Source organism: Arabidopsis lyrata, assembly GCF_000004255.2.
Source record: "Arabidopsis lyrata subsp. lyrata unplaced genomic scaffold ARALYscaffold_4, whole genome shotgun sequence".
NCBI lineage: Eukaryota > Viridiplantae > Streptophyta > Magnoliopsida > Brassicales > Brassicaceae > Arabidopsis > Arabidopsis lyrata.
The window spans coordinates 12,413,520-12,431,064 of NW_003302552.1; the positions used below are offsets into that span (position 1 = coordinate 12,413,520).

At 35.7% G+C, this 17,545-nt stretch overlaps 3 protein-coding genes across 4 annotated transcripts; all 3 read right to left on the reverse strand.

The window, feature by feature from the left end:
* Positions 1–168: 168 nt before the first annotated feature.
* Positions 169–11,838, reverse strand: LOC9315208 (60S acidic ribosomal protein P2-1). 2 transcript variants are annotated; one of them, XM_021028537.1, is made up of 5 exons: positions 11,831–11,838; positions 1,184–1,202; positions 995–1,085; positions 474–697; positions 169–384 (listed from the first exon to the last, which is right to left on the reverse strand). In XM_021028537.1, the coding sequence occupies exons 3-5, from the start codon at positions 1,080–1,082 to the stop codon at positions 358–360; spliced, it is 339 nt and encodes a 112-aa protein (XP_020884196.1). In that variant the 5' UTR covers positions 1,083–1,085; positions 1,184–1,202; positions 11,831–11,838; the 3' UTR covers positions 169–357. The 2 variants fall into 2 exon arrangements, with proteins under 2 accessions (XP_020884196.1, XP_002880972.1); XM_002880926.2 differs by lacking the exon at positions 11,831–11,838 and having other exon boundaries at positions 1,184–1,277.
* LOC9317040 (60S acidic ribosomal protein P2-1) lies at positions 1,902–3,256 on the reverse strand. Its single transcript, XM_002880927.2, has 4 exons — positions 3,148–3,256; positions 2,969–3,059; positions 2,256–2,485; positions 1,902–2,158 (listed from the first exon to the last, which is right to left on the reverse strand). The coding sequence occupies exons 2-4, from the start codon at positions 3,054–3,056 to the stop codon at positions 2,132–2,134; spliced, it is 345 nt and encodes a 114-aa protein (XP_002880973.1). The 5' UTR covers positions 3,057–3,059; positions 3,148–3,256; the 3' UTR covers positions 1,902–2,131.
* On the reverse strand, positions 4,103–4,880 carry LOC9317042 (60S acidic ribosomal protein P2-2). Its single transcript, XM_021029029.1, has 3 exons — positions 4,793–4,880; positions 4,234–4,412; positions 4,103–4,129 (listed from the first exon to the last, which is right to left on the reverse strand). Exons 1-3 carry the CDS (start codon positions 4,878–4,880, stop codon positions 4,103–4,105), a joined length of 294 nt encoding a protein of 97 aa, XP_020884688.1.
* Positions 11,839–17,545: the final 5,707 nt, after the last annotated feature.

The window sequence follows — 17,545 nt, forward strand, 5'->3', positions numbered from 1 at the left end:
CAATCCGACACAAACCAGACTGAAATTGTTAGAACAAATATATTTAGATCAGAACATACAACTTGGATACTATTGGATTCACATATCTTATATTATTAGAATAAGGACCATACTGAGAGGAAAAAAATCTGTTTTATACTGAACCAAATCTATACTTAGATCGTATTATGCAATCCATCATTAAGTAGCTCTGGTTATTGGTAAGTAAATGTCATTGACGATGTAACAAGTGGACTGATGTTTGAGTCAAATCTCTTGAAAATTTCAGCAAAGTCGAAAAAGATAATCGAAACAAACTAAAAAACAACATATAGATTTCAAAAGGGTACAGCAAAACAGGAAGCCAAGTATACCGCATTACTCGAAAAGACTGAAACCCATGTCCTGCAAATTCACAAAAAAAAGTAAGCCATCATTTCATTTCAAGAAATATTCAAGAAAAAAGACTTATGCTAGAAAGAAAGTAAACTTACATCGTCGGACTCTTCCTTCTCTTCCTTCTTCTCTTCTTTCTTGGACTCAGCAGCAGGAGCACCACCACCACCAGATGGAGCAGAAGCAACCGCAACACCACCACCACCACCAGACGGCACTGAAGCTAACTTCTCCCTTCCAGAAGCAATTACCTCAGCCAAGTCTTTCCCTTTCATTTCCTTCAACAAAAGCTCAATCTGAGAATCCTCAGTCTCAGCACCAACTGCAAAATCAAACACAACAACAAATGCCACATTCCATCAATACCTCCATCCCAATCATCCCTAACTAAAATGCTTTGTTCCCTTGAACACATACATGAACTCACTAAACCTCACAACAGTCCAATACCAACAAAATAAATGCCTCTTATTGGATCATGTTGCTAGTTCCAATAATCAATTTCCAAAATAACATTTCAAGTTAAACCAATTCTCACTAACTAGAATAGTCTCCATTAACACTTACAATGTTAAAAAAAATCGAAAGCTCAATTCAAAGTAATTCTAAAGAAACGAACCTGATCCAAGAATAGTCTTGATATCGCCACTAGTTGGGGAAGCTTTCCCGCTCAAGACGGCGAGCAAAAACGCAGCGACAACCTTCATTTTCTGGAATAAAAAAGAACACCAACAGAGTCAAAATCAAGAAGACTACGAATACAAAGACGAAGAATCAGAAATATAAATGGATAAGACGGTGCGCTTACTGCGGAAGTGTTGATGAATCTCGCAGGAGGCGGAGTGAGAGATTAGGGTTTTTAGACGGCGATGGAGAAGAAGTACGGAAAAATGGAAACTATATGATTTATATACACTTAGGGTTTTTATTTTATCAATGTCCTCTCCTCCGATTTTAAAATTTATTAGGCCCAGTTACTTTTAAGCCCAATTTTATATGGGCTCTAGATTTCGATTGACGGGTATTTTGATGTTGAGAACGGAACGACGATATATATTTCTCTAGTGTTATTTTGTTTCAACTGTCAAGGATGTGATTTCACCTCTAACTCGTCTGCTATAGCACCTTCTTGCTCAAGGACATCAATAGTAGCTTCTATTCTACCGCTGTTGTCCGCCTTCATATGGCATTCTCCGGTATGTAATTAAAGAGCGATATGACTATGCAAGAATTACTAATAATATGGAACGGCATTAAAGGGGAAACAATACAAGACGAGAAGAGAATTTTTACTCTTTTGTTACCAAATATCAAAGTTAAAAGTTTCAAAATTGGGGAGCTCTCAATTTACGACTGCCGAACTGAAGCTATGCACCAAAAAGAACAAGAAGTAATCAGTCAAGGCTGGAGGTGGAATATCATCATAGTGCGAGTCAAGACCATGACTAGGACTCTAGTCTGAGACAATAGCTTTTGATGTTGTGAGAGGTAAATGAAATATAGTCAGACGAAATGGTGCAACAAAATAAGCTCGAGAGTGACAACAATGTTACACCAATTGCAATGTCTCAAAGGCGATAAGCCAAAAGCCAACAAAAAGTACAAAGGATGTTTGGGTCAAAATCTCTTGAAAATTTCAGCAATGTCTAAAAAGATGATCGAATACAAACTAAACAACAACAACAACAACATATAGATTTCAAAAGGTCACAATATAAAACGATGACAACAAAACCAGAACTCATATGCTACCACCTTACTCGAATAGACTGAAACCCATGTCCTGCAAATTAACACAAAAGCACACAAGTGAGCCATCATCTCAATTCAAACAATGCTTAAGAAATCAAAGAATTTTGTTAGAAAGAAAGTAAACTTACATCATCGGATTCTTCCTTCTCTTCTTTCTTCTCTTCTTTCTTGGACTCAGCACCAGGAGCACCACCACCACCTCCACCAGATGGAGCAGAAGCAACCGCAACACCACCACCACCACCAGACGGCACTGAAGCTAACTTCTCCCTTCCAGATGCAATAACCTCCGCCAAATCTTTCCCTTTCACTTCCTTCAACAACAGCTCAATCTGAGCATCCTCTGACTCAGCACCAACTACAACACCAAACAAAAACAACAATGCCACATTCCATCAATTCCTCCATCCCAATTACAACAATCATCACAAACTAATAAATCCACACAATAGACACTCATTATTGAATCCCATTGTTCACTAAACCATTGCTTTTACATAACTTACGCATCTCCACTATCATTAACAATCCATGATATACATCACATTTCAGCTTAAGCAAGTTCTCAACAATCTAATAAGGATTCAAATTATTGACTCTAACAACGAATCTAAGACATAACGTAGTAAAATCGATTGTGATTCTACAAAACAATTACAATTGCCTCTTATTGGATCACACTGTTCAACAAACAATTACAATTGCTAGTTCCAATAATCAATTTCCAAAATAACATTTCAAGTTAAAACCAATTCTCACTAACTAGAATAGTCTCCATTAACTCTTACAATGTTAAAAAAAAATCGAAAGCTCAATTCAAAGTAATTCTAAAGAAACGAACCTGATCCAAGAATAGTTTTGATATCGCCACTACTTGGGGAAGCTTTCCCGCTCAAGACGGCGAGCAAAAACGCAGCGACAACCTTCATTTTCTGGAAAAATCAAAAACAGATTAAAAATCAAACAGACTCCGACTACGTAGGAGAATAAGGAGAGAGAAATGGAAATGGAGGCCATTACTGCGGAGTGTTGATGGATCTCGCAGGAGGCGGAGTGAGATTAGGGTTTTTAGACGGCGATGGAGAAGAAGTACGGAGTAATGGAAATTATTTGATTTATATACATACACTTAGGGTTTTTTATCTCTAAGATTTTAAATTAGGCCCAATTGTTTTTCAGGCCCACATTTATATGGGCACCAGATTTCGATTGACGGGTATTTTGATGTTAAGGGAACGACGATATATTTCTCTCGTGTTATTTTGTTTAATGGATGTGATTTCACCTCTAACTCGTCTGCTATAGCACCTTCTTGCTCGATGACATCAATAGTAGCTTCTACTCTACCGCTGTTGTCCGAAACAACGCCTTCATATGGCATTTTCCGGTATATAGTTAACGAGCGATATGACTATGCAAGAGTTACTAATGATATGGCGCGGAATTGAAGGGGCTACAATACAACACGAGATGAGAATTTTTGCCCTTTTGTTACCAAATATCAAAGTTAAGGTTTCAAATTGGGGTTTTGTCCAAAAAAAAAAAAAAAGGTTTCAAATTGGGGAGCTCTCAATTTTTGAACTTTTAAGAAAAACATTTTGATCTATCCTTGAAATCAAACGACTGTCGAACTGAAGCTAGGCTACAAATGAACAAGGAATCATCTAGCGAAAGCCAAGTCTAGAGGTGGAATCTCATCATCATACCATGACTAGGAGTCTAGGACCATGGCTTTTGTTGTTGTTAGTTGTACATAAAATGAAGTCAGATGAAATGATGCAACAAAATAAGCTCGAGAGAAAAGCCAACAAAAAGTGCAAAGGTTGTTTGGGTCAAAATCTCTTGAAAATTTCAGCAATGTCTAAAAAGATGATCGAATACAAACTAAACAACAACAACAACAACAACATATAGATTTCAAAAGGTTACAATATAAAAAGATGACAACAAAAACCAGAATTCATATGCTACCAGCTTACTCGAATAGACTGAAACCCATGTCCTGCAAATTCACACAAAAACACACATAAGTAAGCCACTATTTTTCGGTTTAATTTCAAACAATCCATAAAATCAAGACTTTTGTAAGAAAGAAAGTAAACTTACATCATCGGATTCTTCCTTCTCTTCCTTCTTCTCTTCTTTCTTGGGCTCAGCAGCAGGAGCACCACCACCTCCTCCACCAGATGGAGGAGAAGCAACCGCAACACCACCACCACCAGACGGCACTGAAGCTAACTTCTCCCTTCCAGAAGCAATAACCTCCGCCAAATCTTTCCCTTTCACTTCAACAACAGCTCAATCTGAGCATCCTCTGACTCAGCACCAACTGCAATATCAAACAAAATAACAATGCCACATCCCAATTAACAATCATCCCAAACTAATTGCATTATTTTTTCCTCGTCCCAAACTAATTGCATAACTCATTAAATCCACACAATAAATAATCAGTGGATCCCATTATTCACTAAATCATTTCTCTTACACAACTTACGCATCTCCACTATCATTAACACTGCTTAAGCTGATACAGAGACTACGAAAACAGATTGTTTCAGCTTAAGCAAGTTCTCAACAATCTAATAAGGATTCAAATTATTGACTCAAACAACGAATCTAAGACATAACGTAGTAAAATCGATTGTGATTCTACAAAACGAACCTGATCCGAGAATAGTCTTGATATCGGCACTGGTTGGGGAAGCTTTTCCGCTCAAAACAGCGAGCAAGAACGCGGCAACAACCTTCATTTTCTGAAAAAATGATAAACAGATAAATAAATGGAGACTTCGATCGGAGAAGAAGATGGAGAAATTGAAATGGTTAAGAATCGTCGTTTACGGTGGAAATTGATGGATCTCGTAGGATTTTTGCAGACGGCTATGAAGAAGTGAAGAAATAAGGAAAGTATTTCGGTTTATATACAATTAGGGTTTTCTCTACCAAAGAGTCTCCGGTTTTAAATTAAACCGGATAAATTTAATGGGCGTTGGCCCGGTTCATCGCTAGGCCCAATATTATCAAGGTGATGAGAAAATTGCTTAATTCTTCACCAATCAAGTCAATAAAATTTTAATTATTTCGCAAACTTTATAACTGTTAACACATTCATAAGTGAAATCATAAAAATTTATTTGTTAAAATTATTGTGAAGTAGGCATGACCACGGTTACGGTTATTGCGGTTACGATTTATTAACCACCGGTTACGGTTATAAATTTTCTCTAACCGTAACCTTAACCACTATATATACGGTTAAAACGGTTACGGTTAAATATGGTTACGGTTACGGTCAAATACGGTTACGGTTATTTGATGATTACAATACGGTTAATATTAAAGACAAAAATTTAGATTTTTTAACCTTTAGTATAAAAAAATTAATAATGATATATCAAATAATATTTATTTTATAATCTCTATACTATTAAAAGAGAAGTACAAATGAAAATGGGTCCGGTTAAAATCAGAAAATTGACCCGAAATTTTGAAATCGGATCTTTGAAATTTTTTTAGAATATAAATTCGAATTAATAATGAAAAATCGAAATAAAATCAAATATTTATAGAAATCAAATAAAATCTGATTGTACTTATTGTAACTAATAATAAAAGCATATTCCAAACAATATTATACATTAATTACGTATAATAAATTTGTTCATATATATTTTGGGACTAATTCCATAACAATCAACGTTTTTTGTCATTAATTTCACTCATTTTAGCCAATTATCATTAATTGAAAGATATTTTACTTGCTTCTAAAGATTTCTAGAAAATTTATCACAAATAACCCATCTGTTTTATAAATTAAATTGATATTTTTATTTTGGTTGTGTAAATTAAATAGATATTTTTATTTTGGTCGTGTAAATTAAATAGATATGAAATCCATGTAACTAATTTTAATTTAATTAGATTAAATCGAAATTATGATATTTTCATACATATAGCTTACCAAATAAGTTTAATTTTCAATTTATAAAGATTTTTTGAATATGATTTTAGAATTATTCAACAAGATGATAAGTATTTATTAAATTTTGTGAATCATGAAAAATAATAATTAATTTTTAATCATTATACTTCATCTTTCAATCTCTCATCTAACAAATAAGATACATATTCTATTATTACTATGTCCAAACTTCATTTTGTTGTATGACTAAATAATAGGGATTCCCATTAGAACTGTCAAAGCGAGTTGATTCGTCCCGTTAAGTCCGTTTTGCGATAGACAAAAAATACTTTGACTTGTAGTTAGTCGGTCCGCACGACCCGCGGGTAGCATATATGAAATACAAACCCGTCCCGCGACTGTATGCGGATTTGCGGAATTGTCCATGGATTTTGTTTAAATAATTTTAAAGTAACCAAAATTTAAAATACTACTAAAATAAATTAATAAATCAAAATACTATTAAAAGTTTGTTTAAATTACCACATGTTGAATAAATTATAATTTTATCAATAAATACTAATATGCGGGCTGATCCGCCAACCCGCGGATGAAAACCGATTAAACCTATGACCCACTCCGAATTAATCCATGTGGCCCGCTTATTTGCGGGTTTAATATATTTTCCCAAATCTGCCCCATAGTGAGATAATGTGGGCTCGACCCGCGGTTTTTGACCTATTTTGACTGCTCTAATTCCCATGAATCGTCTAATTTTAGAATTTTAAAACACAAAATTCTATTTTGTAAATCATAATTAATACGATGGGTATATTTATAAACAATTTTACATTTTCTCTACAATTCGTTATTATGAATATTTATAAGTATACTACACGATTCGTTCTACTAAAAAACACACAATATTAAACGCAACGTATGTAAACCAATATTCTCCCGTGATGGACCGCGGGTCCGATCCTAGTATCTAATATATGTGATTATGTGTTTCAAATATATGTAGTTAATTAGCTATTTTGTTAAGTTAAGTAAACCAACGAATAACTAAATCAATGGTCATAATTATAATGATTGAGTTATTGTCATATTGACAACACATATTCCAAACAATACTATAGAAAGGATGTGGTGAGAATTAAGAAACGATTACAAGAGTATAAATAATAAGTAATAACTATCTAAACTATTTATGATTTGATTTATGGAAAATGAGTAGTGGACTAGTGGAGTGGATTAGATTTAGTAGTGGGTGCATTGAACCATCTAAGACTTTGTTTAGTGAAATAATTATGTATTTAAGGTTTTAACTATACGGTTAATTATGCGGTTAACCATATGGTTAACTAACGGTTTTGATACATTAACGGTGATGGTTAATATATTTTTAACCGTAACTAATCTATTTTTACGGTTAACGGTTACGGTTATTAACCGTTTTATACGGTTATGGTCCGGTTACGGTTAGCTTTTGGTCATGCCTATTGTGAAGGCCATGTTTGTTTCGTAACTGCGATTTTGAAATCGCGGGATATTGTTCGTTTAGCAATTTTGTGACTAGTCATTGCGACTAATCCTCATTTAAAAAAATCGCATCGCTAATTTTCATGCAATCAAAAAACTTAGTTGCTAGTCACAGCGACTGATCACTCGATTAGTCGCAAAATCTTAAGATTGTCAAACGAACAATTTTCAGTAGCAGTCGCAAATACTGACAAACGAATAATACCTATGTCAAAAAAAAATTTCTTTTTCATCTGGATTATATTAGATTAAATGTATTACATCACAAGTGTACAAAAATGCTAAAAATAAAGCCGGCGAAAACATTAAAATCCTAGGAAACTAAAATCACAAAAGGAAGACTTACGAAAGAGAAAACCTACGAAGAAGGTAAAAAGAGTGAAAACCTATGCAGCGGTTGCAGTTGTGGGAGTTTACGGAAGCGGTCGGTTGCGGCTTCAAGCGTTAATTAGCGTTTTGATCGATTGGTTTAGTGGTTAAAAACAGATGTGTTTGCGGGAGATTTACAACAGTTGATTAGCAGTTTCAATAGCAGTTAAACCAAAATTTACCAAGATTAATGTAATATATAATTGAGAAAAGTATAAAAACACCAAAAACTATATTTAAGAAAAAGTATAAAACTTTTAAACTGTTGTAAAACTGTGTAATCTTATTAACACATAAGAGAGTATATATATGAGTTTACACGGGAACACAAGAACGAGATAAAACCTAATGGGCCTTGGGCCGGTTATGGAGTCCATCCATATGATTTATAACACTCTCCCTTGGATGACATAACCATGTAGATGTTCAGAGATCTTCGTAATGTGCTTGGGAATGCTGCCTCATTAAAACCTTACCAGGAAAACCCAGTGGGACAAAACCGTGGTGAAGGAAAAAGAGTACAACACACATTACTCCCCCTGATTTGTACATCACTGAAGCTCCTTAAGTCTTCGCATCCCAATATGATGTATGAGTTTCTTAAGTGTTGATGTTGGCAAAGACTTGGTGAATAGATCGGCTGAGTTGTTGCTGGACCGGACCTGTTGAACTTGTACTTCACCGGCTTTCTGTAACTCGTGTGTGAAGAAGAGCTTTGGCAAAATGTGCTTCGTCCAGTCTCTCTTAGTGTAGCCGTCCTTGAGTTGAGCAATACAGGCTGCGTTGTCTTCAAATATGATGGTCTTTGATGTAGTAGTAGCTGCGCCTTAAGGAAGGCTGCCTACGTACCCTTGGAAGGGATCAAGCCACACGTAGTTCATATTCATTGACCATGCCATAATCTGATCTTATGAATAACCTGCATCAGCAAATCAAACTAAACCAAAGCAAACTGGACCTTCTTTGGTTAGATAAGTATAGAATAAAACCCAAGTAAACAACGAGGAAGAATAGACTTTAAAATCTTCCTTTAAACCTTTTCAGTGCCTTTGGGTTGATCATGAACTAAATTTAGACAGGAGACTCACGGCAAAACAAATGTTTGGTCTAGTGTGTCTAGCCAAATTCATTAGAACTCCTATGGCACTAAGGTATGCCATTTCCGGACATAATGGATCACTATCCAATCTGAGGCTTCTCACCACCATTGGGTCTGGTCAATGGGCGGGCCTGGTCCTTATTAAATCTCCTTGAGTACTCTTTCAGTGTATGCCACTTGATGCACAAGGATTCCATTATTCACGTACTCAAGTTGTAATCCCAAACAGAACTTAATTATTGCCTAGGTCTTTCATTTCAGATTCTTTCTTTAGATATACTCAACTATTTGGTCGATTACCCAGAGGTTTAAATCATTCATATACACTGCTATGATTACAAATCCTTTGTTTGCAAACCTCTTTATGAAAATATATGGACTGATGGGATCATTTATAACCTTCCATACGCCCACTTAGTCTATGTCCATGAAAGGATTTGTCCAGCCTTATGCAGTGCTGTTCTCGAGAATCTTTCTTATCTTTGAGCTCAATACCCTCTGGTAATCTCATATATTATCCAGTGGACTTATATAAATATGCAGGCATTACATCCATTAGCCTCAAATCAAGTCTTTCTCTTTTATATAGCCAGACTTAGCAAAAATTTAAATGTCTTAGCATCCACCACAGGAGAGTATATCTCCTATATTTCTGGTCTTTGTGTGAATCTTTGTGCGATAAGCCGTGTCTGATATATCACTATGTTTATTTCACACAATCACAAAGACTCATTTATCCCACTGGCTTTACGTTGAATGGTGTCCTTTGTATTGGACCAAACACATTCTTCTTCTTAATGATTCTTAGCTCCACGTTTTATGGTCTTGTACCATTTTAATCAATCAGGTCTTTGAGTGCACTCTAGTATAGACGTGGGCTCCTGATCCTCATTCATTTCAGTTGCTACCTTGTGCCCAAATATATTATCATTGATGTCAACATCTTTTCGGTTTTATTGTATTCTAGACATGATATAGTTTATAGAGATCTCTTTACACCTTCAGGACCTTGAGGTTTGGCGTCCCAAACCTCATTGATTGGTACCTTAGGGTTATGTCTATTAGCCGGCCATGTCTATGGTTTCTTGAATCTTCTCGGTTTCCCTTGCACCTTTCTTTGATTTCCGAGGGTTCTTGTCTTTGGAACCTTTTGGGTCTACCACGTTTCTTACGTGTTATAGCCTCTGTAGCAACTTGATTGTGTTCCTTGTGAACATCAATACGTACTGGTGCATTACAAGCTGGTATGTACGATTTTGTTACTCTATTTGGGTCAATATAGGAATCTTGGCAACTGTTTTAGCTAGCTTATGTAGATATATAGTCTTTTAGATCTCTGATGGAGTCCGAAGATCTTACCATGTGAAGGATGTTTGATTCCATGTAAGTTCTTTGACCAGTTTGTTAGTCTCTCCACCCAGTGTTGGGAAAACGGATTCATTGAGATGACAATCCTTGTATCTGGCCTTTGGCTCGAGATACTTAATGATGGTGGGAGAATCATTTTTAACGTATATTCCCATCCCCTTTTGAGGTCCCATCATTTGCTCTCTGTGGTGGTGCTATGGGTAAATAGGTGACACACCCAAATGTCTTTAGATGGGACATATCTGGCTCCTGACCTGTGAGTAGTTGGGATGGTGAATATCTATGCTCACTATGTGTATAAGCTCTTGTTGCATGTAATATTGCGGGTTCCCAAGCAGCTACTGTGAGTTCAAGTATGGACATGTGCCACGGGGTATACTACTCTCTCCCTCATGGACATGCTGTAGCCATAAAACGCTTGGGACATAATTAATCAGCATTATCTAGACATATAGTCTTAAGTATGTGGGCTCACAGACTTATGGTCTGGGCTAGCAATCTAGCAAACACCAAGTTTCTAGTTGCTTTGACTGGTGATGGCCTTAGTATGAGTTTCCCTTGTGTACATGCTACACACGTGAGGTCCTTAAGGGGTGTGCCCTTTTGATTTTAATATCAGCTTTACGCATCATGTTAGAACCAGGCTGGCCAAGCCGGTCATGCCATTAGTGAATTTCTCAGTAAACCCTTTCGATTGAATCGGGCTTTTGGGTAATAGCACCGTTCTTTGGTGGTTATATTGATTTTTTTTTCAACTCTGCCCTAAGGTCAAGAGGATTCTTAATAGTGAGGTACTGATTTTGAGACTCTCATTGAGGTGATGGCGTATGTTAGTAATCGCCTTATATCTTTCTCTTCTGGTGACATTGTTTCCTTCCACAATAGATTCACCAAGCCCTTTTTCCTTTAGGACAATATCAGTGTCCAAAGTCCATTGTAAATAATTGTCACCAGAGGCATTGAGTGTCGTGTATTCATAATAGTTGATTTCTGACATCTACAATATATAGAGTTAAATGAGAACTCATGTAATCGGTTAGACCAAGTCATGCGGTATTTAAGACCGAGTCATGCTTGTCTTCAGCAAATGTTTTCTAAACAATCATGTTATATATATATATATATATATATATATATATATATATATATATATATATGGATGAAATCAACCCTAGAAGATTGATCTAGTATGCAACAAAAAAAACAACCAAACAATCGGATCATACTAGATTAGGATATTAGGATTTCGCGGTTAAATTTTAGGGTATTAGCATCCGCGATTTATAGTACTAGGGTTTTTGCTAGGATTTCGGTTTTATGTATGGAACTTTCTATTTATGGAAACTTTCCTTATATGGAACTTTCCATTTATGGAAACTTCCTATTTCTCATCTAGAAAGAAATCCTAAACAAACGTGTACTTTAGGGTTTTGGAATATTTCCTTATGAAGGGGTTTCCTATTTTGGTAACTTTCCATTTTGGGAAACTTGCTATTTTAGGGAACCTTTTATTTTGGGAAACTTGCTATTTTACGAAACTTTTTATTTCTGGAAACTTTTCTTGTATGGAACTTTCTATTTATGGGAAACTTGATCTTAAACCGTGACTTAGGGTTTATTAAACCGGTTTAACCTAGGATTTAGGGTTTTGGTTTACTTTCGGTTTAACCTAGGGTTTATATTAAAACATTCAATCTATCAAACAAAAATCATAAATCAAATCACATGTGCCAATTTTTATCTTATCAAACTTTAATTGGATCATGTATATAAAGCATAATAAATAAATAGTACTTATCTTAGGGTCCGATTGGTGACCTATTAAGGAATACAAGGAATGAAGAGAAACATGACTAAAAAAGAACAAACAGGAAAAGAAAAAATGATAAAATAGGAATGAAGAGGAATGTATGTAGAGGAAAAATAGAACAAATGTTACTGTAAATGATAACCAAAAATATAGAACAAATAGTAACAAAAATTAAAAAATAAATAAATTATTTTCTAAATTAAATATTAAACGAACATGGACGTTGAGAAAAAATATCAAGAAACTACTACAACTACGTGAAACTAATATGGTAATTATAAAAGATAAGCAGCTATAGACGTTGACAACCACGTCTCTTTGCAGACCACATTTGCTCGGCAATTTGATCTCAAATGTTACTGTAAATGATAACCACACTATCGAATAGAGACTAGCAAGCAACTTTATTATATCTGATTCTCTCTGATGTTCTCTAGAAAAAAAAATAAGGTAGAAAGACTATTTATAATAGTATTTGAGAAGATTTATTTATTTAAACAACTATATATTGAGATAATTATGAGATAGACGAAGATAAGTTTGAATCTGATTTGACTACTTCATCTTGTTATCATGAACTCAAACAACTTCATAGCCACGTTATCACGTACGTTTTTTTTCCTAATTTTCCATAAATTTAATTTTTAATTAATAAATGTTTAATTTGTTTTCCTGTTTGTTTCTTATGAAATTTGGGAAGGAATAATTTTCTTCTACGGTTCCTCAAAAAATAAGAAATGATTAGGAATAGTGTGGGGTCCACATGTTACAACTTAGACAAAAAATTACTGTTAAATGGTAAAAAAAAAAAGGAACAATAAGGAACATGTTGTTCCTACCCATTCCTTTCCTAAAAGGTGGTCACCAATTGGAACCTTAATTGGAGAACTAAAACAGAGACCCGAGATCTGATACAGAGATTGGAAACAGTTATGTCTCTTAGCTGGTTGGGACCTCACCATCGATTTATTAAACTGACCATCATGACAAACGTGACTACATGAATCGGTTGATTCATGAATAAAATCTATAATAAAACATGTGTTTCTGTGAATTAACTAAACGATTATTATATGTGCATGACGAATACATAATAAGTTTGTGTCATGGATATATAAAACCATGTATCAATAAAGTATACAAACAGATACTAAATACACGAGCAATAATCGATGCATGAGATAAACAAACAATAAAGTATCGATCTCAATAATTAAACAATAGAGCACTAAAGCATGTGTCGATCATAGAATAATATAGTTATATAGATCTTAATAATTAAACGACTAAGCACTAAACAGTGCCGGCCCGATCAATTTGGGTGCCTTAAGCAAAATTAAAGCCTATAAATTTTTTTTTTTAAAATTAGATTTTTACCCTTAAAAAAATATTGTAGTTGTCTCTAAAAACCCACAATATTTTTAAAAGGCCCTACAAAAATTATTGTATATAAGAAAACTTAACAAATTTTTAGGTAAAAAGGCCCTCAAAATTTTGAGACCCTAATCGGTGGCTTCACTGGCTTGCCCTCTCCGCCGGGCCTGGCACTAAAGCATGAATGTATTAATGAGGTCTAAGTATTATGATGAGTAATAACACTTAGCTCGGTAGGAAACGAGACGGAGAGATAAGCGATATCGTTGAGGAACAAAGACGGCTAGGGTTTTGGTTTTTTGTGAGAGAAATTTAGGGTTTCGGGATTTTTAGCTTTTAGGGTGAGAAGCTATCGTACTGATAACGTGTTGTAAAACTGTGTAATCTTATTAACACATAAGAAAGTATATATATGAGTTTACACGGAAACACAAGAAGGAGATAAAACCTAATGGGCCTTGGGCCGGTTATGGAGTCCATCCATATGATTTATAACATAAACATGATTAATAACAAAAACCATAAATAATTACTAAATAATTATTCAAATATTAAACAAATAAATTTTATAGTGAAACACAAATAATTATTAATATTGAAAAATTAAAATGAAATAATGATTATTGTTTTTAGAATTATACCAGAATTGCACCAAAAGACCAGAGCCTAAAGAGATTTACTGTTTAAATAGATATTATAAAATGTTATGCATGGTATCATTCTTTAGTTATCTAAGGGTATTCTACAAAATGTTTGGGTTAATTTTAACAATTTTTCCAGCTTGAATGATATATAATTTTTTCACGTGTTTACGTTTTGAAATATTAGATTTAATTTTTTCAGTTAGAACATAAAAAAACGTTTATTTCTTTCTTTTAACAGTAAAACCTCTATAAATTAATAATGTTGGGACCATGATAATTTATTAATTTATAGTGATATTAATTTATTTATTTTTTGTCAACTTGATATTAATTTATCTATAATTAATAATTATTAGTTAATAGTGTAAATTAATATTTATTAATTTATAGAGTGTTTTGTTTTAATTTTAAGAAATTCTTCAAAACATATGAGTGAAAATAATTTGATCTAAATAAAAGAATTACTTTGGATGCTATAACTTCGGAAATTTTATACTTGAACATTTAATATTTAGAAAAACAATTTTTTAACACTAATAACAAAGATTATAGATGAATTCACATATACAAAAAATTATGTAACATAATGACATCAACTATTGTATTTGAATGTCCTATACGATTATTCAAATAAAAATTATACTTATTTAAATTTTGAAAACTTACAGAAAATTTTAGCTTTTTTATGAATAGAAATTCATTTTAAAAACTATTAAAAATGTATTATCTTTATATATATATATATATATATATATATATGTAAATTTACATGATTATTAATTTATGATATTGTTAATACAAAATTTTTACATAGGAATTCAAAAAAATATTATCTTATTAATTTAATAATCAACACGTTATTTCACACACACCACCTACCTACAACACACACCACCTATTGAACTACAAACATGTTAATAAAAAACTCTACGCTGTCCCTTTGAATTTCCTACCAATTATTTTCCCATTATGTTCTTCGCATTTCCTACGATTTTTCCTACGAAGGTCTGTTCGTAAGAGACGGGTCGGAAATATTCCCTCGAATTTCCTACCAATATTTTCCTTCCCGTTTCATTCGATATTCCTAAGAAATGGTTTCCCGTATGAATTTCGTAGGAATTTTCCTACGAAAATCTCACGGATTTCGGCGTAGGAAATATCTTTCGAATTTCCTACGAAAAATACGTTTCGTAACAAATGCGTAGGAATTTGATAGGAAATTTTGTAAGAAAATGCTATGTTTTCTTATAGTGAATTACACTAGCCCGACTTGGGACCGGCAAAATTTATTATTTTATCATATTTATTGTTGGGGTCGGGTTCCACCCCTTGGCGCCGAGCCAGACTTAGAACACTTCAGGAGTCTTTCAGAGATCATCTCGGGGCATCGCATCATTCACCTCGGGATATCTGTCTGATCGCTTTAGTATACCCGAGCCCAATTGCCTCGGGGGTACCCGAGCCCATCGCCTCGGGGATATCCTGAACAAGACATCGAAAGCACCCGAGCCCAATTGCCTTGGGGGTACCCGAGCCCATCGCCTCGGGGATATCCTGAACAAGACATCGAAAGCACCCGAGCCCATTTGCCTCGGGAGTACCCGAGCCTGGTCGCCTCGGGAGTTTCTGAGCCCATCACCTCGGGGACACCCGAAGAAGCCATCCTTGAATGCCCGAGCCAGTCCTTCTCGTGTACCCGAGCCGGTTGCACGAGCTCCCCGAGGCAAAGACTTAGTAAATATTCTTCTCTAAAGGTATCATTTCCAAGCAAGTTATCATTTCCGAAAAAGAAGGATCATTTCCGATAAACTCGGAAATGGTAAGGAAGAATCGCGAAGGATCAACTCAAATCAGGAAATCTTCCGGAAGACTCCGATGAATAAGGAAATTATCCTAATCCGCGATATTCTGGCCGACTTCAAGATAAATAGAAATCTTCCGAGAATATCGCTGGAGAGGCGGTTTATCACCCCTATATAAAGAGACTCAAGGCTCAAGCAAAGGGGAGGCAATATCGCTCTAGAATTTACACTACGCAAAGCTCTCACAGCACAAACATCTTTTCTTTTACGATAAAACTCTTGTACGATCAAAATCATCTTTTCATTAATAATATCAAGAACACCATCTTTGGTTATAATCGTTTCTGTTGTTCTTTGAGAATTCACGATTATCGTATCCCTAAAATAAAACCCTAGACAAATCTCGATTGTGTTAGTTTCGACTTCCACAGTTTGGCGCCGTCTGTGGGGATACTTTAGAATTGTCTTACCCTAAGACGCAGAACTCGATTACTGAAAAGGACGATGAACGAAGACGGTCGTCAGACGCCACCAGCTGGAGGAGGAATCCCGAACCCTCAAAATCCTCAAGCCGATCCAACGATCCTAGCGACTCTAGCCGAACTGAAAGATCTGATGGTTAAATTCTAGAAGAAAGTTGACGACCAAGAGAAAGCCAACCAAACCTTGGCGCAGCGAGTCGACGAAATCGCAACACGCGGGCAACAAAAAACCACACGTTTCCAAACTCGGCCACCACGAGCTCGGAGGGACTTGCCTGGCATCAACCCAACGAGACTCACGTTCGCGACACCGACCGGCAACACCAGAGTCGCAACCCGAGCCGACCCTGTCAGGCGCGAGAACCAGGATGATCCCACCAAGCCGGACGCAGTGGACTTGACGGACGAGCCAGATGATCTGCAAGACGAACGTACGCGAGCCGGAGCTAACTCCGCCGAGCGAACAGATCTCACTGATGATGAAGAAACTGAGGAAAACATAAGGTGGGCCGAAGAATCCGAAAGAGAAGACGAGCTAAGCAAGATCCGAGCCTCCCTAGCCAAGGCGGAAGCCGATATGAAGCTCGTCAAAACCCAGATACATAGCGTCTCGTCCTCCGCACCGAACATCGACCGAATTTTGGAAGAATCCCGGAATACGCCTTTCACCAAAAGAATTTCCGAAACGACGATGTCCAATCTGGGGAAGTTCAAAATCGATTCTTACAACGGATCAACCGACCCGAAATGCCACATTAAATCGTTCGTGATATCTGTGGCCCGAGCCAGGTTCAAGCCCGGCGAAAAGGATGCAGGTCTATGCTTACTGTTCGTGGAACACCTCAAAGGACCTCCATTAGAGTGGTTTTCAAGATTGGAACGAAACTCGATCGATAGTTTCGACGAGCTGTCGACATTGTTTCTTAAACAATACTCCGTGCTCATCGACCCCGGAACTTCCGACGCGGATCTGTGGTCTTTATCTCAACAACCCACCGAGCCGTTAAGAGATTTCCTCAAGACC

What these genes read in the sequence shown, in the direction of transcription:
- LOC9315208 (XM_021028537.1), bottom strand. Translation starts at nt 1,082, where the DNA reads ATGAAGGTTGTCGCTGCGTTTTTGCTCGCCGTCTTGAGCGGGAAAGCT. An exon ending in CAAGACTATTCTTGGATCAG is followed by an intron (nt 698 to 994) that starts GTTCGTTTCTTT and finishes TTGATTTTGCAG; the next exon opens with TTGGTGCTGAGACTGAGGAT. An exon ending in AGAAGGAAGAGTCCGACGAT is followed by an intron (nt 385 to 473) that starts GTAAGTTTACTT and finishes GTGAATTTGCAG; the next exon opens with GACATGGGTTTCAGTCTTTT.
- LOC9317040 (XM_002880927.2), bottom strand. Translation starts at nt 3,056, where the DNA reads ATGAAGGTTGTCGCTGCGTTTTTGCTCGCCGTCTTGAGCGGGAAAGCT. An exon ending in CAAAACTATTCTTGGATCAG is followed by an intron (nt 2,486 to 2,968) that starts GTTCGTTTCTTT and finishes TTGGTGTTGTAG; the next exon opens with TTGGTGCTGAGTCAGAGGAT. An exon ending in AGAAGGAAGAATCCGATGAT is followed by an intron (nt 2,159 to 2,255) that starts GTAAGTTTACTT and finishes GTTAATTTGCAG; the next exon opens with GACATGGGTTTCAGTCTATT.
- LOC9317042 (XM_021029029.1), bottom strand. Translation starts at nt 4,880, where the DNA reads ATGAAGGTTGTTGCCGCGTTCTTGCTCGCTGTTTTGAGCGGAAAAGCT. An exon ending in CAAGACTATTCTCGGATCAG is followed by an intron (nt 4,413 to 4,792) that starts GTTCGTTTTGTA and finishes CTGTTGTTGAAG; the next exon opens with TGAAAGGGAAAGATTTGGCG. An exon ending in AGAAGGAAGAATCCGATGAT is followed by an intron (nt 4,130 to 4,233) that starts GTAAGTTTACTT and finishes GTGAATTTGCAG; the next exon opens with GACATGGGTTTCAGTCTATT.